The sequence below is a fragment of the Crotalus tigris genome, unplaced genomic scaffold (genome assembly GCF_016545835.1).
Source record: "Crotalus tigris isolate CLP2741 ecotype Arizona unplaced genomic scaffold, ASM1654583v1 scf7180000018540.1288718, whole genome shotgun sequence".
NCBI classification, from domain to species: domain Eukaryota; kingdom Metazoa; phylum Chordata; class Lepidosauria; order Squamata; family Viperidae; genus Crotalus; species Crotalus tigris.
Window position 1 is genome coordinate 443873 of NW_024097064.1, and position 22070 is coordinate 465942.

At 38.0% G+C, this 22070-nt stretch overlaps 1 protein-coding gene across 7 annotated transcripts in view; it reads left to right on the forward strand.

Moving 5' to 3' along the window:
* ADCY1 (adenylate cyclase 1) overlaps positions 1-22070 on the forward strand; it is a 451138-nt gene that overhangs the window by 232902 nt on the left and 196166 nt on the right. For all 7 annotated transcript variants that reach the window (XM_039353930.1, XM_039353932.1, XM_039353931.1 and 4 more), the window contains exon 4: positions 9310-9421. In XM_039353930.1, coding sequence (XP_039209864.1) covers positions 9310-9421 — 112 coding nt within the window. The remainder of the gene's footprint in view (positions 1-9309; positions 9422-22070) is intronic.

Genomic DNA, 22070 nt, shown 5'->3' on the forward strand with positions numbered 1-22070 from the left:
GAGGTGTTCAGTGAAAAGGAATGCAATGTTTTACCCCCTCACCAAGCAAATGATTGAACCATTGAAATTTTACCCAGGGGTAAGCTGCCAAAGCCAAAAATTCATGCAATGACTCCCCTTGAAGTGGATGAACTGCACCAATATATTGATAAGAATGTAGCCAGGTGTTTCATTGAGCCAGCCAAATCCCAAGTAGCCACTTCTGTGTTGTTCAAGGAATAGAAAGATGGGTCTCTTAGGCTCTGCATAGATTTTAAGGGGATTAATGCTGTGAGTGTGGAGAACATGTACCCACTCCTACTCATGAAGGATTTATTGTCCCATTTGGCGAAGGGAAAGATTTTCACAAAGTTGGACTTGAGAGAAGCTTATTACCATGTTAGAATAAAAGAAGGTGATGAATGGAAGACTGATTTCAATAGTCCCCTGGGTAGTTACCAGTTCAAAGTTAATGCTGTTTGGATTGCATGGGGCAATTCAATTCATGCAATTGATCAACCAGGTGCTATATGAACATTTGTATAAAGGCATTTTGATGTATCTTGATGATATCCTAATCTACAGACGACTGTGACAGAACATGCGGGCTTAGTACAGGACATTTTGAAAAAGTTGCTGGATGCTAAGCTCTATGTCAAACTGTCAAAGTGTGAATTTCACCAAACGCATCTGGATTACTTAGGCTACAGAATCTCCAGCGGTATTGAAGATTCCCCGCAAGCTCTCCCCTAAGCAAGTTTGTTGGGCACAATACTTTAATTGTTTCAATTTCAACCTTCGGTGCATAACAGGTAGAAAAAAAATCTTGCTGATGCCTATCCAGATTACCACAATACAAAAGCCAGTACGAACAGATTGTGGACTCTATCATGACAGAACCGCAGCTCATTTCCCCAGTGACTCCACAAGACCCATATCCTACTGCCTCTTCTAAACCTGACAATCCTCTTATGAAACTAAAACAAGAACTGATCAAGGACCAATGGCTCAAAACCCACCAAACTATCCTGACCCACAAGGATGGGTTGGCTTGGAAAGGAGGGAAGTTATACTTACCTGAATCTCTCCACGTTGCAAGCACTTCAGTGAAGCCATGATGTAAAGCAGGTTGGTCATTTTGGCTATTTGAAAACCTTGGATTTGATACGGAGGCAGTTTTGGTGGCCAGGGTTAAAGGGGGATATAGAGAACTATGTAAAAAGCTGCAGTGTGTGTGCTACAATGAAAAGAATTCCAGGAAAAACCCTTGGACTCTTGCAGCCTGTTGCTGACCCTTCCCTATCATGGGAAGAATTTGCTATGAATTTTATTGTTGAATTACCTGAAAGTTGGGGAAATACAGTAATATGGATTGTAATTGATCTCCTTTCAAAACAGGCTCATTTCATTCCTGCCCAGGTCTCCCTTCAGCGCAGAAACTAGCTAAGCTATTCCTTAAACATATTTATCAACTGCACGGCATTCCGAAAAGAATAATCTCCGACAGGGGGTGCAGTTCACGGCCAAATTCTGAAGGAGTTTTCTGAAACTGATTGGTTCTTCACAAAGGTTGTCATTGGCTTTTCACCCATCTACAAATGGGAAGGCTGAAAAGGCGAACTCAGTGGTGGAAGTGAGTGTTACATGGACTACCAGCAAACGAACTGGGCTGATCTCTTGCCTTTCGTCGAAGTGGCTTATAACAACACTATCCACAGTAGCACGGGACTTACACTGTTTAAGGTTGTCACTGGGAGGGATTTTGTCCTAATACCTGAATACCCTCATGAACCAACTGCCGTTCAGACCTTAGATCAATGGGCATCTTCATGGAAGGGAATTTGGGACAATGCAAAGAAAGCTTTGGAAAAAGCCTCAAAAATGTACAAAAAAATGAGCTGACAGGAAAAAGGCTCCTCACCAACAATTCCGGGTGGGAGAAAAAGTTTTATCTATCCACAAAATATTTGAAACTCAGGATACACAACAGAAAATTGGGACTGAAATTCCTGGGACCTTTTCCCATCATAAACCTTTTGAATCCAGTGACTGTAAGGTTAAAGCTCTCTCATCTTTTGGGCAAGATTCATCCCATTTTTCACTGTAGTTTACTGAAGCCTTATAGAGAGTTGACTTTGAGACCCTCTCCAAAGAAAGCCCTTGGATCCCTGGTAGTAGCGGGGCAGACCCACTACAAAGTGAAGTGGATTTTAGACACTAGGCTGTACAAGGGAAAATTGAAGTATTTGGTACAATGGAAGGGTTATCAGTTATCAGAAGCTACTTGGGTGAAATGTACCAATGTGAAAGCAGATAGGCTTATTCATAGGTTTTATGATAAGCATCCAAACAAACCCAGGGTGGGTCCTTGATCTATGTCTTTATTTACATTACAGGATTTCTCCTTTCATTGAGAGGAGCCAAATGTCAGCATTGTGACAACAGAAGAAATTGTAGCCCTTTTACTTTTGTTTTTCTTTGTAACTTTCCACTCTATAGCTGGGATTTTTCTTGTAGACAGACAAAGGGGGGAGAGAGAGGTATGAGCATTCTTAGTTAGTCATAACAATTGCAGCTGCAGTTACAATCAAGGTCAATGTGAGTAAAGAATTTTGGCGGTTAGAAGGGTGGGGGAGAAAAGCCCGTGTTTTTTTGTAATTGGAGAATGTGATGTGTGACAGCTTGGTTTGAGGTGGGAATTGCAATTTGTAACTTTGTATCACAGGAGGGAACTTTCAATTTTGGGTTCAATTATGTAAGTGCCAATATTTTGGTTCCAGATAAAATGTTATTTAATTTCTTGCCTTAAAGTTCCTTTGACTGATTTCATCTATCAGAACCAGACACAATGACTTACACAGCATATGAGACCTCCATATAAAAGCTGAATTACTGAGAGATTTGAAGAAAATATAAAAGCTGATAGAAAGTTTTCTGAATAAAGGCTATAGGACTATGATAAGATGAAAATCTGGAGGTTCTGTGCAAGATGAGGGCCATTACATCTTTTAAAACTGTTGTTACTGTAACATAAGTATGATTAGAAAACTACACCAGATAAAACCATCTTTTAAAATTGTTATTACTATAATATAAATGTGATTAGAAAAAGATGAAGAAAATCCTATGTTGTATATTTTTAAAGCACCCAAAAGAAAAGAAAACTAAAACAAGAAAAAGTGCAAAATATATCTCAACCATCTAATCCTAGGTTGCATCAACAGAGGGATAGTTTTAAGATCATATGAACTGATAAGACCCTTTATATTGCACTGGTGAAACCACACTTGGATACCATATCTATTTCTGGTCACTAAGACATAAAAAAGATGCTGAAATTCTAGAAAAAGTACAGAGAAGAGCAGCAAAGGTGATAAGAGGTCTGGAGGTCTTAATTGAGGGAATAAGGAACTAGGTAATGAAGAAAAGGATGAAGGGTGATATCATACCAATCTTCCAGTACTTGAGCTGTCACCGAGAAGAGGGAATCAACTTATTCTCCCAAGCACCTGAGGGCAAGACAAGAAGCAATGGGTGGAAGATCATTAAAGAGAGATCCAACCTAGAAATAAAGAAAAATTTCCTGGTAGTAGAACAGCTTGCTTCTGGAACTTGTGGGTGTTCTATCCCTCAAGATTTTCAAGAAGTGACCGGACAACCATTTGTCAGAATTGTATAGGTTCTCCTGTGAAAGCTTAGATCAGAAAACCTCCAACATCTCTTCCATCCCTCTGTTCTATCTTTCAAAATTACCAAAAATGATCTATTAATTTGAAAAGGTAGAAGAAAGAATTTGGAACATGACTATCTCTGGAGCATTTAAAGACATATACAGATATTCAAACCTGGTTTTTGGTACAAAGCATGATTAAGATTTTATTTGGATAATCTCTTTTTTTCCTGGTTATTTGGATTAAAGCAGTTAATAAGTGGACACTCTCGGGCTTCCGGTGGCGATGCGTTGCCGATGGCGGCTACTTTGTAGCCGTCCATCTGAGACAGCGTTAAAACCGCCGAGGACAGCAGACATCAGCTGTTCCGCGGTTTGAAACTTCTTTCCTGGGCAAAAGGAAAGAGGGGAGTTTTTTTACCCTGAATAGTGGTAGAGCCTCTGAAACCCTAAAGTGTTTTTTTGGGGGGGGCGAAGGGTGAGCTCCCATGGAGTTCAGGGCATTCTCCGCTCCTCAGACGCCTTTGTCCCTTGTTGTTTTGGGACAAAGCAAGACGCCGCTTCCACATCCGCAACTAAAGTTAACTGGTGAGGTAATTTATAAGCGGACAGAGCTGATCAGTGGATTGTATTTTTATGTTTTAATTAGACTTTAACTCCAAAGAATTATATTTTTTTTTACAACAAGGGAAAGTAAAATGGTGATGAGAGGTTTTCCTCCCCCTTTTTTTTTAAGCACGGAAGGAAAGTGAAAGGAATTTTCTTTTATTTCCTTTTTTTTTGTTATAATAGTTTTAGAAATTTTTTGGGGGGGGATTTTGGGTGTTTGTAAGAGGAAGATTATATTTTCTTATAGATAGAAAAGGGTTTTTTTCTTTTTCCTTTTTTTTTGATTTTTTGGACTCTTTTTAAGAAGGAGGAAAACTTTTTAAAAAATGGCTTCTAAGCGTCAAGCGACCTCTGCTGTGCCTAAGGTGGTTTCTTCTCCGGCAATATTACCAGCGCAACAATCCAAATCCAGATCACCACCACCCTCTCCACCTGCACCACTCATGGTAAAAGACCTTCAAGAAGTCATGGGAAGTATTGTATGCCAAATTAGAGGAGAAAAGAAGGAGCTTTTAGTAGAGAGAAACAACATCTTGAGGGAGGATATAGATTTGGCTTTAAAAGGACTTGCTTCTGTTGTTGAAAAGCTGGACTCTTGTATTGAGGATGTAGTAGACAAAGTGGATTTATTGGAGGATAGGGTTGAAAGTGTTGAGAAAACGATGGAAATTTCACAGGATGAAATTGTAATGTCTCAGTACAGAGAGATGGAGTTCGCTTTGAGAATCAGGGGTCTGCGGGAAAATATGTAAGAAAATCTGAGAGAAGTGGTGGCAAATGACATCACTGTGATTTTGGAGAGGGATCCAGAGGAGATACTTAGAGAAATTGAAAAAATATTTAGAGTTAATTCTTGGATTGCAAAACAGAGAAATTTACTAAGAGATGTGGTGATTTATTTTGGGAAAAGATCTTTACGCAATGAAATTATACAAGCATTTTACAACAAGAGATTCCAGATCGCTGCTCAGGATGTTATAATTTTAAAGGAGATTCCATCAAAAATTTTAAGAAGGAGAAAGGACTTTGCTTTTCTATCAGATGAACTTAAAAAGCGACAGATGCCATTCAGATGGGATATTCCATTTGGAATTGTGGTGAGTTACGCGGGGACACGTTATAGACTGAATACTGTTTCTAAGGCAAGAGAGTTTTATATTTCGGTCCTGGGAGCGCGCTCATCACCACCTATAATGTTCAAAGCTTTGGAAATGAAGGAGGGAGAGCAGTTGGCTGAAGATACTGTATCAATGAAAGTTGGATTACAGGCTGAGTTGTTACAGCAGTCTGAGATGAAAGAACAGAGAATAACTCGAGCAGCGCATAGACGAAAAGAAAAGGAACAACAGAAGAAGGAAATTAAAGAAGTTATACAAGAATCTGCTCTGAGCCTGTGGGAGGAGCAAGACCTAAGAGATCTTCATTGGTTCAATCTTCAATGGCAGATCTTCAAGCAGTCTTCTCTAGGCTAAAGGATGGAGGAGATGGCAAAGCTCCTGACTTGGAATGTTAATGGCCTTAATTCTCCACAGAAAAGGAAGAAAATATTTCATTATTTGAAGCAACATAATAATGACATCGTTTGTTTGCAGGAAACCCATATTATTTCAAAGGATCAAAAATATTTGATTAATGCTCGATTGGGTTTTCATTTTGTATCATCTGCTCTTGGGAAAAAAGGGGGTGTTGTTATTTATGTTAAGAAAAATATACCAGCTATATTAATAGATTCTGATCCTCAAGGGAGATATGTTATGATTGAAGTAGGAATGTACGGTAAGAAATTGCTTATAGTGGGTTTGTATGCCCCTAATCAACAACAAGAACAGTTTTATAGGTTTCTTCATCAAAAATTGATTTCATTGGATTACAGATCTGTTATTTTGATGGGGGATTGGAATGGAGTTTTGGATACACATAAAGATAAAAAAGGATTTTCTACTTCTTTTAAGCAAGCCAAACTACCTAAGGCTTTTTTTTATTTGAAGGAGGATTTGGAATTGAGAGATTTTTGGCGGGAACGTAATATGGAAGAGAGAGACTTTACTTTTTTTTCTGATAGACATCAATCGTTTTCAAGAATTGATTTTTTTTATTACAATGGATTTATATTTTAGGGTAAAAAATGTAAAGATTTTTCCAAGGACATTGACAGATCATAGTCCTGTATGGATGGAATTGGTTGCTGAGAAAGAGGAGAGAAGATCTTGGAGGTTGAATGAAAATTTATTTAGACAAGAGCGAATGTTCAGAAACTTAAAGAGTATTTAAAGGAATATTTTATTTTAAATATGCATAAGGGAACCTCAATGGCAATGGTTTGGGATGCTAGCAAGGCTTATATGCGTGGGGTTCTGATTCAAATGAATAAAGCTCATAGGCAAAAACAGATGCAAAAGCGCAAGGAATTGGAAGATGAGATTAAAATAAAAGAAAAAGCATTAATTTTGAATCCTTTGGATAAGAATGTAAAGGCTTCTATAAATTTGCTTAAAACACAGTTTAATATGTTAATGCTGATCAGGCTGCAACTAAGTTACTTTATATGAAACATAATACATTTTGTAATGCAGATAAGCCAGGGAGGTGGTTGGCTTATCAATTAAGGAAGAAACAGAAGTCGAGAATTATAGATAAAATAAATTATAATGGAAAAGTGGTTTTTCAGAAAGAACTGATTAAAAAATCTTTTTTAGATTTTTACACAAAATTATATATGGGTAAGAAGGTACAGAGTTCAGATATAGATAAATATTTACAAGATGCTCATTTTCCCAAGTTATCAGATGATCAAAGAGATGCGATTAATGGATTTATCACTGCACAGGAAATTATCATGGCAATTAAACAATTAAAAGCTGGTAAAGCACCTGGTACTGATGGATTGACATCAATCTATTATAAGACTTTAAGTGATGAGATGATAGAGCCCTTAAAGGAACTTTTTAATAATATATTATTGGGTTTAGAGACTCCTCCGTCTTGGGGAAGGGCTTTTATATCTTTGATTCCAAAAGAGGATCAAGATCTTACTTTACCCAAAAATTATAGACCTATATCTCTTTTGAATGTAGATTACAATTTTTTTTCAAAAATTTTAGCCAATAGACTTATGATTGTATTGAACCAAGTGATACATACTGATCAAACAGGTTTTATAACTGGGAGATATATGAAGAATAATGTTAGACAAATTATTAACTTAATAGAATATTTGGATAAAAATAATCAGATTTCTGCAGGATTGATTTTTTTAGATGCTGAGAAAGCCTTTGATCAGGTTAATTGGCAATTTATGATAAGGTTGGTTGAAGAGATGAATTTTGGAGATAAAATTTTGCAAGCTCTTCAAGGTATTTACCAAAGACAATCGGCTCAACTTATAATTAACGGAGGTTTATCTGAGGTTTTTCAAATTGAAAAGGGCACAAGACAAGGTTGTCCATTGTCTCCTTTGTTGTTTGTTTTAACATTGGAAATTTTGTTGATTAAAATTGGTGAATCACCTAAAATAAAGGGAATAAAGATTGATAAGAATGATTATAAATTAAGAGCTTTTGCAGATGATTTGGTTGTTACTTTGTCTCAACCAACTTATTCTAAATTGGAGTTGTTACAGCTAATAAATCAATTTGGACATGTTTCTGGTTTTAAAGTCAATAATAATAAAACTAAAATATTACTTTAAAATATGACTAATTTGGATAAGGAGACGTTGGTTAAATTGACAGACTTCGAAGTTGTAAAAAAGGTCAAATATTTGGGGGTTTATATAACTGCTTCTAATGTAAAATTGTATAAAAATAATTATGAAATATTATGGTCTAAAATACAGAAGGATTTGAATGATTGGAAAAAATTGCAACTATCTTTGTTAGGGAGAATTGCTACAGTATTTTATTGTAAAATTTTATAAACTTTCAATTAAAAAATAAATAAATAAATAAGTGGACACTCTCCTGGTAGGTAATTTTTCTCAACCATTTTCCTGTGGCTCAGGTTTGGCCACTGAGGATTTTACGTTATTTTTTAACAATAATAATAATAAAAGTAAAATACTGAACCGTTTCTTAATCTTGCTTGCAATACAGGAGATTAAAGAGGACCTTAAGTTACAACCTGCCCCAGATGGATGGCATTGCCATTATGATATGATCTTATCATTTTTAATTGAACTAAATGAAGCAACATAAGAATATTAGTAATAAATATGTAAAATATCATGGTAAAAAGCACATGGTCATGCAGAGACACCTATGGTAAAACAGAGGGAAGAAGCTACATGAGCTTGGTAAAAGACATTGCTGCTTTAATTAGTTGAAGAGAGGTTCTTCCTGTGTGCTCCTATATGTTTTAAAGCACCTCTTTTAAAGTACTTGCACCGAGGTATGGTGAATATAATTGGAACTGGAATTTATAGAGATAGGTTTCATCTAAATCAAAATCAAAGTAGAGGACAGGGATAATACAAATGTACACAGGAACTGATAAATATGAAGGAAGAATCATGGTGGTCAAATTAACTCAACAATATTAGTTCAGCTTTTTGAGAGTTTTGATGGAGCTGAGATCTGCAATCCAAACTTTTGCCAGCACTCTTGTTGACTGAGTACTCCATCCTTTCAAACTGTAACCAAGAAAAGGTTGGCTGTGTAAAATAATTTTCAGTCATCAGAATTTGCTAATTCTCTGTGGTCAGCTTTAATATATGCACACACATATCCTTTCTTGCCAATTTGCAGGAAGTTTCACAACTACCCTGCCAAGACTTGCCGATGTTTTGATCCAATATCCCAGTTATTCACTGAAAAGTCATGAAAATACAGTACAAATAATATACATCAACATAAATATTATTATTTCATTATCTTCATAATTTTCTGGCGTATTTACATTGTTTTTTGTAATTCTTTTCTGTAGTAAATTAAAAATTGAGGATTATAATATATTTTTGTTTTATATTCATTCCCCAATTTTCTCTATGAATTCCTTTAAAATATTAATATGTAATCATTGGCAAAATATTTCTGACTCTTCCTTTCACTTTACAGTATATTATTTGCAGACATTGTGGGATTTACCAGTTTGGCATCTCAGTGCACTGCTCAAGAATTAGTGAAGCTTCTGAATGAACTCTTTGGAAAGTTTGATGAATTAGCCACAGTAAGTGTGTATGCTTTTGTCACTATGAATTTAATTTTGCTTTGTGAATTATACATAGTTGAGATGTGTTTCTAATCATGTTTCCAATGCTTTTTCTTCTAAAAAGTCAAAAACTCATCAAATAACTTTGGTTAACAATGTATAATGCCAGGTTTAAACAATCCATGTAATTTCCGAGTATCATTTTTGTGCTCATGATTGCTAAAAATGGCTAGCTTGTTTTTCTGATGTGCTGAGTTAGGGAAGGTTGCATTATAGATGAAAATTCTAATATAAGCTGTAAAAATAGGTGTTCCACAGGATTTTTTTTTTTAACAAAAAGCCTCTGTGCTGTAGCCCTTTTCATTCTGTAGCTCTCAAAAATGTTTTACGCAGTTCTTGGCTATCAGAAGTCAGCCACTTCTAAAATAATCCATTGGAGCTGCAAATGAATGAGTGAAAAAAAGAAAAATTAGAGCTGACATTTCATCAACAGTTGTTTCATTATCAATGGACATATTTACACAATACAATTGGACTAGATGACCTCCAAGGTCCCTTCCAACTTTACTATTATTATTATTATTATAAAATTATTTTGAATAATATAGATCATACAATGCTGATGTTACAGAATGTAACATTATGTACAGAACTACATAATGTTCCATTTTTTTCACTTAGTGAGAAAAAAACTGATATTGATTAGGCAGTTTTGTTTGTGCACATTTTCATTGATTTATTAATTTCATCCTTCTATTTTCTAAAATTCAAGAGCATTTGGTACTCTGTTGCATGGGTGTCAAGACTGATTCGCCTTTTCATCTAGGTTATTTCTTTAGCTCATATCTTGATAATGGAATGCAAAGGTGGGAGAGACGATTTCTAGGCAACCAAGAGCCCAAGGCTACTCAAAGGAGAAATGGACTGTTTCTTTTTTTTTAATAAAAGTTTTTATTGAGTTTTTTGGGGTTAGGGAAGTGGATCAGGATAGGGATTAAGGTTCAGGGTGGGGTTAGGATCTGGATTGGGGTTGGGACGGGATTGGGAACAACATTGGGGTTGCCCCCCAATAACATTTTCAAACTTTAGCAAAAAGACTATTGTCCAGGTGCATATGCTCAGTTAACACTAATTAACACAATAGTAAATAGCTATAGTAAATATGATAAACAATAATCATAAACAATATCAATTGGTCAATACATATCATTCTTCTTGCTAATTTATATTTAAAATAACATATCAGATTCATTTCTCACTACTTCATTTTCCTAACCATTGGTAAAATTTATGCCACGTTTTAAAATAAACTGAATCTTCTTTCTCTTTAATCTCTAAAGTTAATCTATTCATTTCTGCACATTCTAAAATTTTCTTAATTAAAACCTCTTCAGCTAGTAAGTTTTCATTTTTCCAATATTGGGCAAATGCTATTCTCACTGCTGTCAATACATGTAATATTAAATACTCACTCTCCTTCTCGTACTTAGCTCCTAATATTCCTAACAAAAACAGTTCTGGTTTAAATTCTATCTGTGTTTTAGTCATCTTTTCCAACCATGTATGTATCTTAAGCCAAAACTTTTTTGCTTTAGGGCATACCCACCCATACTTACTACCATATCTGGTGGGTATGCCCTAAAGAGAAATGAACTGTTTCCATAGCAAGAAAAAATATTACTATTGGACAATGTGAACACCCAGTGGGCGGGAAAGAGGGAGTCTATTATTTAACTAAGCAAACCTTCAAGCAGCAAAACCAAAGCTGTTTTGCTTTCTTCTGTGCCAATGTAAATTTTCAGTAAAGTATTATACTCTTGGTTAAAATCATGTCTCAAGAGTTTCTTTTTCTGGAAATGCCAACTAGACAGTTGACATTAAATCAGCTCTCTACTGTAGCAGCCCACCAGGAGGTTGGCAGCTTGAAAATGTTAGCAGTTGACAGAGGAGTGGATGAACGGGTGAAACCAGAGGGAGCCTCCTCTCTAGAAATCCAGGATGCAGGAGCCAGAACACACAACCCTAGTGGCAGCTGGCCTCCCCATTCAGACACCTCAGGCAGCATTGGGGCAGCCACCCAGGTACATCTTAATGCAAGAGGACTGAGCACTGCCTCCCTTCACAGTTTGGTACAATGGACAGCCCGACCATGTGGCTTATTTCCTGATTCAGGTCTGGAACTATGTGGAATTCTATGGAGCAAGAAACCTGGACGTATGCACCCGGCTCAAAGCCATCACATCTAACCTGAGGTGTGTGTGGAATGGCTGGTATCTCTCTATGACAAGGGGGTTCCAAAGTTGTAAGACTTGGACACTTTTGTGCAGGCATTGCGAGACAGCTTTGAGGAACATACAGTGGTCCAACATGCAGAAATCTGCATCCAATCCCTACAGCAGGGGAAATGACCAGTAGCATAGTACATCCGAGATTTCCATGGCCTGACAGCTTGCCTCAGAAATTGGCCCAAACGTATGCTAGTCTACCAATTCCAGAAGGAGCTGAGCAAGGAGATGTATCACAACTGCCTGCCCCAGGAAGTACCAGGCAACCTTCGAGCGTGGCCACAAACATGGAGCTCAACCTGATGGAGTACCAGGAACATGTAACGGATGAGAGATGGTCCCACCAAATGCCCAGATGATGCCCAGAACCCCATGGAAAGAGAAAAGAGGCAATCCCTTCCAAAGGGAAAAAGCTCCACTACAGCTTGAGAGCATGTTTCTGATGTGGGAGCCGATTGCCCCATGCCACACCCAGAATCGACACCTCAACCCAGCCCAAGCAAAGCTGGAAAAATCTCCAGTGAGAACAAGGGAGAAGACATGAGCGGCCCAACAGGTTGTAGAGGTGTCTCCCAATCCAGTGAAAAGAAGAGAACTCCAACCCATGACAAGCCAGGCTTAGTCTTCTATGAGAGCAACAGCGCAGGGGAAGATGACCCGATGATAAGTGGCACCATCATCCCCAAGACAGCCCGAGTGTACATGAAAAACTGGTGACAGCAGTACTTGAGAAGTTGCAGAAAACCCAGCTATACGTGAAACTATCCTAATGCAACTTCCACAAGAACGACTTAGACTACCTGTGGTATTGCATCTCCAAAGATGGTGTAGAAATAGACCAAGGTAAGGCAAGAGCAATTCTAGAATGGGAGGCCCTTGAACCAGAAAACAGTTAGAGTATCCTGGGATTCATGAACTTTACTGGCAAGTCATTCCCACATTTGCCCAGATACCCCTGCCCATTACCAACTTGCTGAAGATGGGGGGGGGGGAGTGAAGTCCAAATCGAATTAACCACTAAACTAGTCCATTGAATGCCAAATGGCTTTTGAGAAGCTAAAGTAGCTATTTTGCTGCAGACCAAGTCTTGAAGCACACAAACCCAGATGAGTGTTTTGTAATCGAGGCAAATTCCAGCAATGTGACAGTATGGGTAGTTTTACTCCAAAGGAACAAAAAGGAGGAGCTGCAACCCTGTGCCTACACGTCTCGCACGTTATCCAATGCTGAGCAGCATTGGGCCATCTGGGAGAAAGGCTTATGCCATCCGTTGGGCCCTTCTGACCTGGAGGCAGTTTTTGGAGGGTAGTAAGATTTCCTTCAAGGTGTGGATGGACCATAAAAACCTGGAGGTATTAAGGACCCCAAGGAAGCTATCCCCTAAGCAGGTCTCATGGTATTAGTGTTTTAACCACTTCAATTTCACCCTTCGCTATTTGCTGGGGGAAAAGAGCTTTCTAGCAGATGCCCTCTCTTACAAGCCCCAGTACAGAAGTGCCCGAGAGGAAGTAGTTAACTCCATCATCCCGTTCAGGCAGTTTGCAGCACCAGCGCTTACAAGGCAGCAGAGAACAGCCTTTCTGCAACCGGCAGGAGAATTGTTGATGCAATCGTTAAAAGATAGTTCCAGAGACATAAAAATGACCTGATATCAAAGGGAAGGGAAATAAATTGTACATCCCAGTCAGCCAGAGATTCTTAGTCATGAAGAGGAGCCATGATGCAAAACCCTCAGAGCATTTTGGATTCGTAAAAACCCTTCATTTGATAAAAAGACAATTTTGGTGGCCAAAAATGAAAAAGGACCTAGAGGCCTATATGACTACTTGCCCTGTGTGTGCCTCCATGAAGTACCGATCTGGAAAGCCTCCAATGTTGCTACAGTCGATAGCCAACCCAGCTAAGCCATGGGAAGAGAAATCCATGGACTTTATTGTGAACTTGCCTGAGAATGCTTGGAGCATAGTAATCTGGACTGTCATTGACCTGTTTTCGAAGAAAGCTCACTTTGTAGTGTGTCCAAAGATTCCTTCAGCCTGGACATTAGCCAAGATGTTTGTGCAATACATCTATTGACTACATGGGGTCCCGAAGTGCATTATCTTGGACAGAGCGCTGCAGTTCACCACAAAGTTTTGGTGGGAATTCTTGAAAATGATGGCTCCTCTCAGGGGCTTAGCTCCACCTATCATCCGAGTACTAATAGGGCTGCTGAACAAGCCAACTCACTAGTAGAACAATACTTGTGCTGCTATGTAAATTATTAGCAAACTAATTGAGCCAAACTCCTGCCTTTCGCATTGGTGGCAAAGAACAACTCTGTGCACAGAGCACAGGTTTTATCCCTTTCAAAGTGGCCATGGGGCCCGAGTTTATAGTCCCATTCTCAGAGTCATTAGCTGATTTGTTGGATATGTTAAAAACCATGTGGCCCACTGTGTATGAGGCACTGAAAAAGGCTAGGGAAAGTCAAAAGATCCAAGCAGATCATAAGAGCCCCCCAGTGAGAGTTTAAAGTGGGGGATAAAGTGTATTTGTCCACCAGATATCTAAACCTGTGGCAAAAGTACAAAAAGTTAGGGCCTTTCCACATCGTCTGGATCATAAATCTGGTGATGGTGGAGCTGAAGTTGCCAAGAAGCCTCAGGCAAGTTCATCCATTATTTCATTGCAGGCTTTTAAAATCTTTTCAGGGATCTGGTTTGAGGCCAGTCAAAGAACCACCTTATTCTCCTATCTTAGTAAAGGGAGAGGAGCACCATGAGATTAAAAAGATTTTTGACTCCAGATACTACAAGGGAACATTACAGTATCTAGTACCGCGGAAAGACTACCTGTTAGCAGAGGCTGTGGGTGGCTGCCCCTGATGTTAGGGTAGTTAGGTAAGAAATTTCAGGTAAAGTATCCTCAGTGGTCCCATTAAGGAATGCAGCCATAATTGGGTTGTACATAATAATATATATGTGTTTATTGTTGCTCCAGGTCTCCCTTTCTTTCCAAGGAGGTTGGCATGTCTAGACTGATTCACCTTTTCATCTAGATTTACTCTTTTGCTCCTATCTTGACAATAGAATGCATAGTTGGGAGGGATGATATTTAGGCAACCGAGAGCCAAGGCCACTCGAAGGAGAAATGGGCTTTTTCCATAACAAGAAAAATATTACTATTGGACAATGTGAACACTCAGTGGGTGGGGGTGAGGGAGGATATCATTTAACTAAGCAAGCCTTCAAGCGGCAAAACCAGAGCTGGTTTCCCATTCCTCTGTGCCAATGTAAATTTTCAGTGAAGTATTATACTTTTGGTAAAATCATTTCCCAGGAGTTTCTTTTTCTAGAAATGCCAACTGGACAGTTGACATTGGGTGTGTTTGTGTGAGATCTACTTGGGTTTCTTTTGTTTGTTTGTTTTTTGCCTGCTATTTCTGTAGTACTAGGCAACTTATTGCTTGTGTAGAAAAGAAAGAAAGAGTAGGATGGAACATAAGCATTAATTTATCTGGATTAATTTTTATCCTATATATTTTATCACAGTTAATTTTGCTTTCTAGCTACACTTTTAGCAGATAATTTAGTTAACAGTTACACAAATTCATATTTCCTTTGTATTTTGGTTTTGCTAATCTGTACAAGACAGTAAAAATATTTTAAATATTTGAAAGAACTTACCACCACAAGGAGGAAAAAAGCGTCCACGCGTGTGAGCTGAATAACACAGTTATTCACGTGTGGGTGTGTGCGCGTGTGTATGTGTATTCAAATTGATTAACTAATTGATTTTGTGGCATCAAGTTCTTGTCATCTCTTTGTAACTATATTGGTGGATATTTTTCATGACAATATTCACTAACCTGGTATTTCAGTCTTCCAACTGTATCCATCACCATTGCATATGAGTCCATCTGCCTTGCTATTGGTCACTGCTTCTTCTCTTATGTTCCATCTTCCCAATATTACAGCCTTATCTAGGGCATTAGGTTTTGCATAATGTATCTGAAATAGGATAATTTGGGCCTCATCATTTGTGCCTCAAATGAGAACTCGAGATTGATTTGTTTGATTGGTTGGTTTTCTTGACTATATTCACAGTATTCACAGGAGGATTTTCCAAGAACAATGTTCAAAAATGTCAATAATCCACCTACCATACTTCTTCAAAATGCAACTTTCATTTTCATACAATACCACAACTGAATGATTTTATATGTTTTAGGTATAGACCACTTTTTACAAAAATAGAACACATTTGATTGATTGAATTGAGTTGGTTTGATAACAACTGCAGATAAAATATTAAAAAATATTAAAGTGCCATGAAAAAGTATTTTTGCCTATTGCCTAAAAAACAACAAATGCCTGTAGCTTAATGATTGTAGAAACTTGTCTTTTTATTGATGCTGGTCAGATTTCAAATAAAACAGGGACACAAACATTTTAAATAAAAAGTTTTTAAAATAGAAAAAGGTAGATATAGGAGTTGCTGTTAGCTCAGTCATATGACACTTGAGGCTTCAAAAATAAGTATCAGTGTATTTAAATGGTCTCAGGGCTATTTGATATTGCAGCTCTATTAAAATTGCCTTACAGTGAATCAGACAAGACATATTAGAGGCCAACATACTCTGTATATAAAACTAGCCTTATCCATGATAAATTATAGTCATTCTGTTGAGATAACATATGGACAATGGACATAGCTACCAAATCAGATAAAAATCTACAGTGACATGAACTTCTTAATGAATTGCTTCTTTTTTAGTGGGTGAGTGAATATGCAGCCATCCAGAACATTTTATACAACTTGTTCCTAAACACAAAATCATCTAAGCTCTTATCAGTTCTGTTAAGTCAAGATTCAACTCCACTTTTATTGTCTATACATTACTGCATTTCAGTCATTTTGAACCTGTCTAGACTCCTGGATATATGCTTCTATTCAACTGTCCTGAAAGCCTCCCATTTGTTTTACACTGAGTAATGGTTTAATAGTTTAGAGAACATATCCAGGTATAAATATATTTATATCAGAATAAATGATGTATTCCAGGAACACAGACCCCAATAATTGATAACTTTTCATTATTATATAATGAGAATTAGCTGAAATAACTCCTACAAGCATTTTTGAGGTAACTGTAAAATTTTCAAAAGATTTACTTTCTTGGGTATGGAATCAATCAAGAAAACTGATATTATATATCAGAATTTTATTATAACTCCAAAAATACAGGTGCTAATATCCTCCATGTCTGAGTTGATTACACAATTGTGTTTAGTTAATTTTGTATAGTCACATGTTTTCTAGAAACCAAAATTTATTCAGAAAACAAATTATTTGTGGACACTTCTTTTTAATGTAATGCAGGTGTCTTACATGTCTGTCCCATTCACATATGTAACAACAATACTTGTATATCTAAGCTGCATTTTAAGCAGCAGAGCTACTACTTTTAGATCTCTATAGATATTCCATGTGTATTTGGTGCAATGAACATGCTTTAACAACAGTTCTATGTTTTTGTATGTTTCCCTCTTATGTGCAGCATAGCCAACAAATATTGAAGAGTGTACATTGCCATTATGTAACAGCATTGAAGTTTAACAATCATGAATACATAAAAGAAGCTATTTTTTGGGTCATGCTCACAACCCAAAGTTGTGAACAAACCATCAATGTCAGTACAGAAAATGAGCTTGTCAACAAGCTTAAGAAACTTCTTAAATCATCTTGGTGTTTTGAAAGACAGAAATTTTCATACCTGGTGAGAGCAAACACCATTCATGAAGTCTTTTTTTATATAACATTTTATTAATTTTCCAATTTTACATTTAAATATTTAAAAAGCAATATGGTGACTGGGTTAATCAATAGTTTGATAACAAAATATTTAGTGCAAATCTCAAGTTACAACATCAGATATTTCTTCTCTTTTTCCCTTAACATTTACTGTCTCGTATTCAAGCTATTACAATTCTAATTATATCAACTCAATAAAAACATCATTATTACATTTATCAATAATTTTTTAGCTTATACATATCTTAATTACATTCAATCTTCATAAACAATCCATATCCTGTTATTAATTTTTGCCCAATTTTTAGTTTCTCATCAATATTCCAATTTAACCTTTGATATTTACAATTTTCAGACTTTGAGTAACCAAGATTTCCCTTATCTCAACTCATAACAAAATATAATATCCAAAATACACATTTTATCTATTTGAATATAATTTTGTTCTATTTCCTAAAAGTTGTCTATTTCCCACCATATTAAATCATCTATTTAATAATACAATATCCCCTTTAACAAATCAAAACCATTATGTATATTACCTGGGTTAATCAATAAATAAAACATTATTATTCATGATAATTTATTTTCTTTTATTTATTTATTTATTTATTAATAAAATTTATATGCTGCCCAATCCCTAGGGACTCAGGGCGGCGTACAAAATTAAAACAATAAATATAACAATAAAAATGAGTGCATTCATACAGCATGTCCCAATCGTACCCCAGCCCCCCCCCGGGGACATCAACCCCAGGCCTGCTGGAACAGGAGAGTTTTAATGGCTTTCTTGAAGGCCGGCAAGGTGGGAGTAGTTCGAATCTCAGGGGGAAGTTGATTCCACCACGTCGGAGCCACCACAGAAAAGGCCCTTCCCCGAGGGCCCACTAGCCGACATTGTCTGGCCGACGGGACCTGAAGGAGGCCCAATCTGTGGGACCTCACCGGTCTCTGGGAACTATGCGGCAGTATGCGGTCCTGTAAGTAACCTGGTCCTAAGCCATGAAGGGCTTTAAAGGTGATAACCAACACCTTGAATTATGTCCTGAGACACACAGGAAGCCAGTGCAGCTCGCGGAGGATAGGTGACACGTGGGTGTACCTTGGTGCACCCACAATCGCTCTCGTGGCTGCATTCTGAACCAACTGCAGCCTCCGAAGGCTCTTCAAGGGTAGCCCCATATAGAGTGCATTACAGTAATCCAGTCTTGAGGTGACAAGGGTATGAGTAACCGTGAGTAGAGCCTCCCAGTCCAAATAAGGCCGTAACTGGTGCACCAGGCGAACCTGGGCAAAGGTCTCCCTGGCCACAGCTGATAGATGTTGTTCCAAATTTAGCTGTGAGTTCAAGAGGACACCCAACTTGCGTGCCTGCACTGAGGGAGGTAAGTTTACCTCCCCCAGGACTAATGATGGATCATCAGGATGACCCTTGGGGGGCAAGACCCAGAGCCACTCGGTCTTGTCAGAGTTGAGTCTAAGCCTGTTCACCCCTATCCAGACCCTCACATCTTCCAGGCACCGGTACATCACGTTGACTGCTTCACTGAAAGGACACGGGGTGGAGATATACAATTGGGTATCATCCGCATACTGATGATACCTCATCCCGTGTCGCCGAATGATCTCACCCAGCGGTTTCATGTAGATGTTAAAAAGGAGGGGGGGACAGGACTGAGCCTTGAGGCAGCCCATAATCGAGGCGCCTAGGGGTCAATTTTTAAATATTAAACAGATAAAATCCTTATTTTCAACTAATTTGCAAGTATTTTAAATCTAATGACAAAAATTCCCCTTATCTCAATATCTCCCTTTAACCCTCTAATTAATAATATGAAATCTCCTCTAGTAAGTCAAAACCCCAATTTTCTTCAACCTTATTCTGGCTTTCTTCCTTTGCCAACTAGACTTCCATATCAGTGCTTTTAGATCATCAAGTAGATCTCCCTCTATTATTGTATATGTTATTTAAAATGAAGGAGACCATTTAATTGCCAGTTTTCTGGAAGGACTAGCCCATTTATATTCATTAAATTGTCTCCCTGTTATTCCAGTTCATGTTTGCTTTAATATATTTTTCTTCCATTCAATCTGTTATTCTTTCTCAAATTTCTTCTGATTTATATAGAAAGTCATTTCCATTTTCAGTGTTATCACTTCCTTTTCTGGATTTTTCATCAGCTGTATTTGTTGGTCAATTGAGTCCTCTGTCTTAGTATTTGATTGTCCCACTTCTTCTGTTATCTTCTGCATTGTTGATTCTTTGATTGTATTCAAAGTTTGGATTTGTGTATCTAAGCTGGGGTCTTGATCTTTTATGTTAGGTCTCATTCTATATCACAAGCTAAGAGAATGGTTTCATGTATTGCTTTCAACATAGAAAGAATCTTTTCCTGATCTTCATCCATCTCTTTCATGTGTTTAGAAATAGTCTTTCTAGTAAAAGATTTTGTCAAGCAAAATGTTATAGTTCAAGGTATTTCAACATCTCAAATAAAGATATAGGAAAGCATGTAACTCTGAAAGTCAGTAAAGGTTTACATTCACAGTTCCAGTGGACCAGTTATGCTGCCCATCTGTTCTCTTACAGCTAAGTATCTCACAGGTGGTGCCAAGGTCAGAAAAGTCTTATCTAAGGTCTGGGCTCCAAGCCAAATCTCTTTTAGGAAATAACAAATTGTGATACCAAACCTCACCACAAGATGTCACTGATGCCATTTAAGGTTTTTTAAGTCCAAACTTTTTCTAATCCTTTATCCAATTTTATTTCTTTTTTGTAGATAAAAATTGTTCTTTTAATGCTTTGATTCCCCTGGATAGTCAGACACCACTATTCTTAGAGAGTGGGATAGAAATTCTCTTCCCTCTCTCCTCGCAGGGGGATAGATATTCTGAACAGCTTTTACAGGAAGAGAAGGTACTTAGGGTAAAGAGAAGTGGGATAGAAATTCCCTTCCCTCTCTCCTCACAGAGGGATAGATATTCCGAACAGCTTTTACAGGAAGAGAAGGTACTAGGGTAAAGAGAAGATCAGATCTCACCCAGTTTCATCCGTGTTGCTTTCGAAGTGCTTGATAATGAGTTTGACTTCGGCTGTCTGCAGCCTAATGACAGGCCATATTGCTATGGCTGGTCTTTCCTCCGCCATTTTAAGGGCTGCCCCAGATTAAACGGAAGGGTTGCCACCCTCCCGCAATCAAGTGGGGGTCCCCTCCTTGCTTGTCACCCCTACAGGGTGACTTTTGATCCTTTCCAGGGTCCTCCAGCGAAGAGAAATCGGATGTGGGAGATGGATCTCATCTTCCAAACATCTATGGCGACTGCATTGGCAAACCGGAAGTCACCATTCATGCAGTCTTGATCCAGCAGTTCTGCTTTTGATTTTGATAAAAGCAGATCATGCCAACAAATCTTATTGCATTCTTTGACAAAGTGACTAAATTATTGGACCAGCAAATACTGTGGAATAATTTACTTGGACTTCTGTAAGGCATTTGTTAAAGTATACCACAATCTACTGCTTGATAAGCTAGAAAAATGTGGGTTGGACAGTATCACCACTGGATGAATTCATAGCTGGCTGACAAACTGCACTCAACATATAGTCATTAATGGAGCTACATCTACAGGAAGGGAAGTATGCAATGGGGTTGTAAGGACCCACTTCAACTAACCACCCAAGAAAGCAGAACTCTTGAAACAGGCATTGTATCAAAGGGATACTTTTATTAGGGGTCAGTGACAGTAGGGAAGTCAAGGTGAGATCTGGGGAAACAATCGTGCAAACGGTATAGTTAAGCTAGCAATATTCCTCTTCCCCCCAAAGTCATAATGTCCATTTGAAATCTAGCCAATCCACAGGTGGCACGAAGTCTGGCCGGCTGGTACAATTGGTGCGCATCTCATGGTCTTCTCCAGCTTTCGTTTCACTGTAACTGTCTCCCTCATAAGGGAGACATATTCCTTTCTCAGAATGATAGAGGCAGGAGAGGGAAAGTAGAAAGCGAAAGTTATGCCAAGCAAAAGCATTTTCCCCTCTCCCCAGCAGAATGGCAGGCCCCAAAAGTAGAATAACTATGCAGGGGAAACAATGAGGATTTGGGGGACCTGACATACAGCCCACCTAGAAGAATGGGAAATCCACTTATAAAACAAAAAGGGAAAAAGGACAACAATACAGACAAATCAGTTAGGTTTATCAGGATATTTAGAGTGGAAATGTTATCGTACACCCACTCATTCTGGGCAGCAGGGTGATTCTTCCAAGCTACTAGGTACTATGTCACCCCATGGTGTGTTCAAGAGTCTAAAATGCCCTTAATTTCAAAATGTTGCTCTCCCTCAACCACAATAGGTGTGGGCATTGGGGGTGCAGGAGGCCTGAAGTTGGAGGTGGTTTTTGGTGTGAGTAAGCTGCAATGGAAAACAGGGTAGATTTTCCATAGATTCTTTGGCATTCAACCATCATAGGGTTGATGATGCATTTAACTGGGAAAGATCCTATAAATTTGGGCCCCAGTTTCTTTGAAGGTTGCAATGATTGTAAATACTTTGTGGAAAGGAACACCCAATCCCCAACATTATAC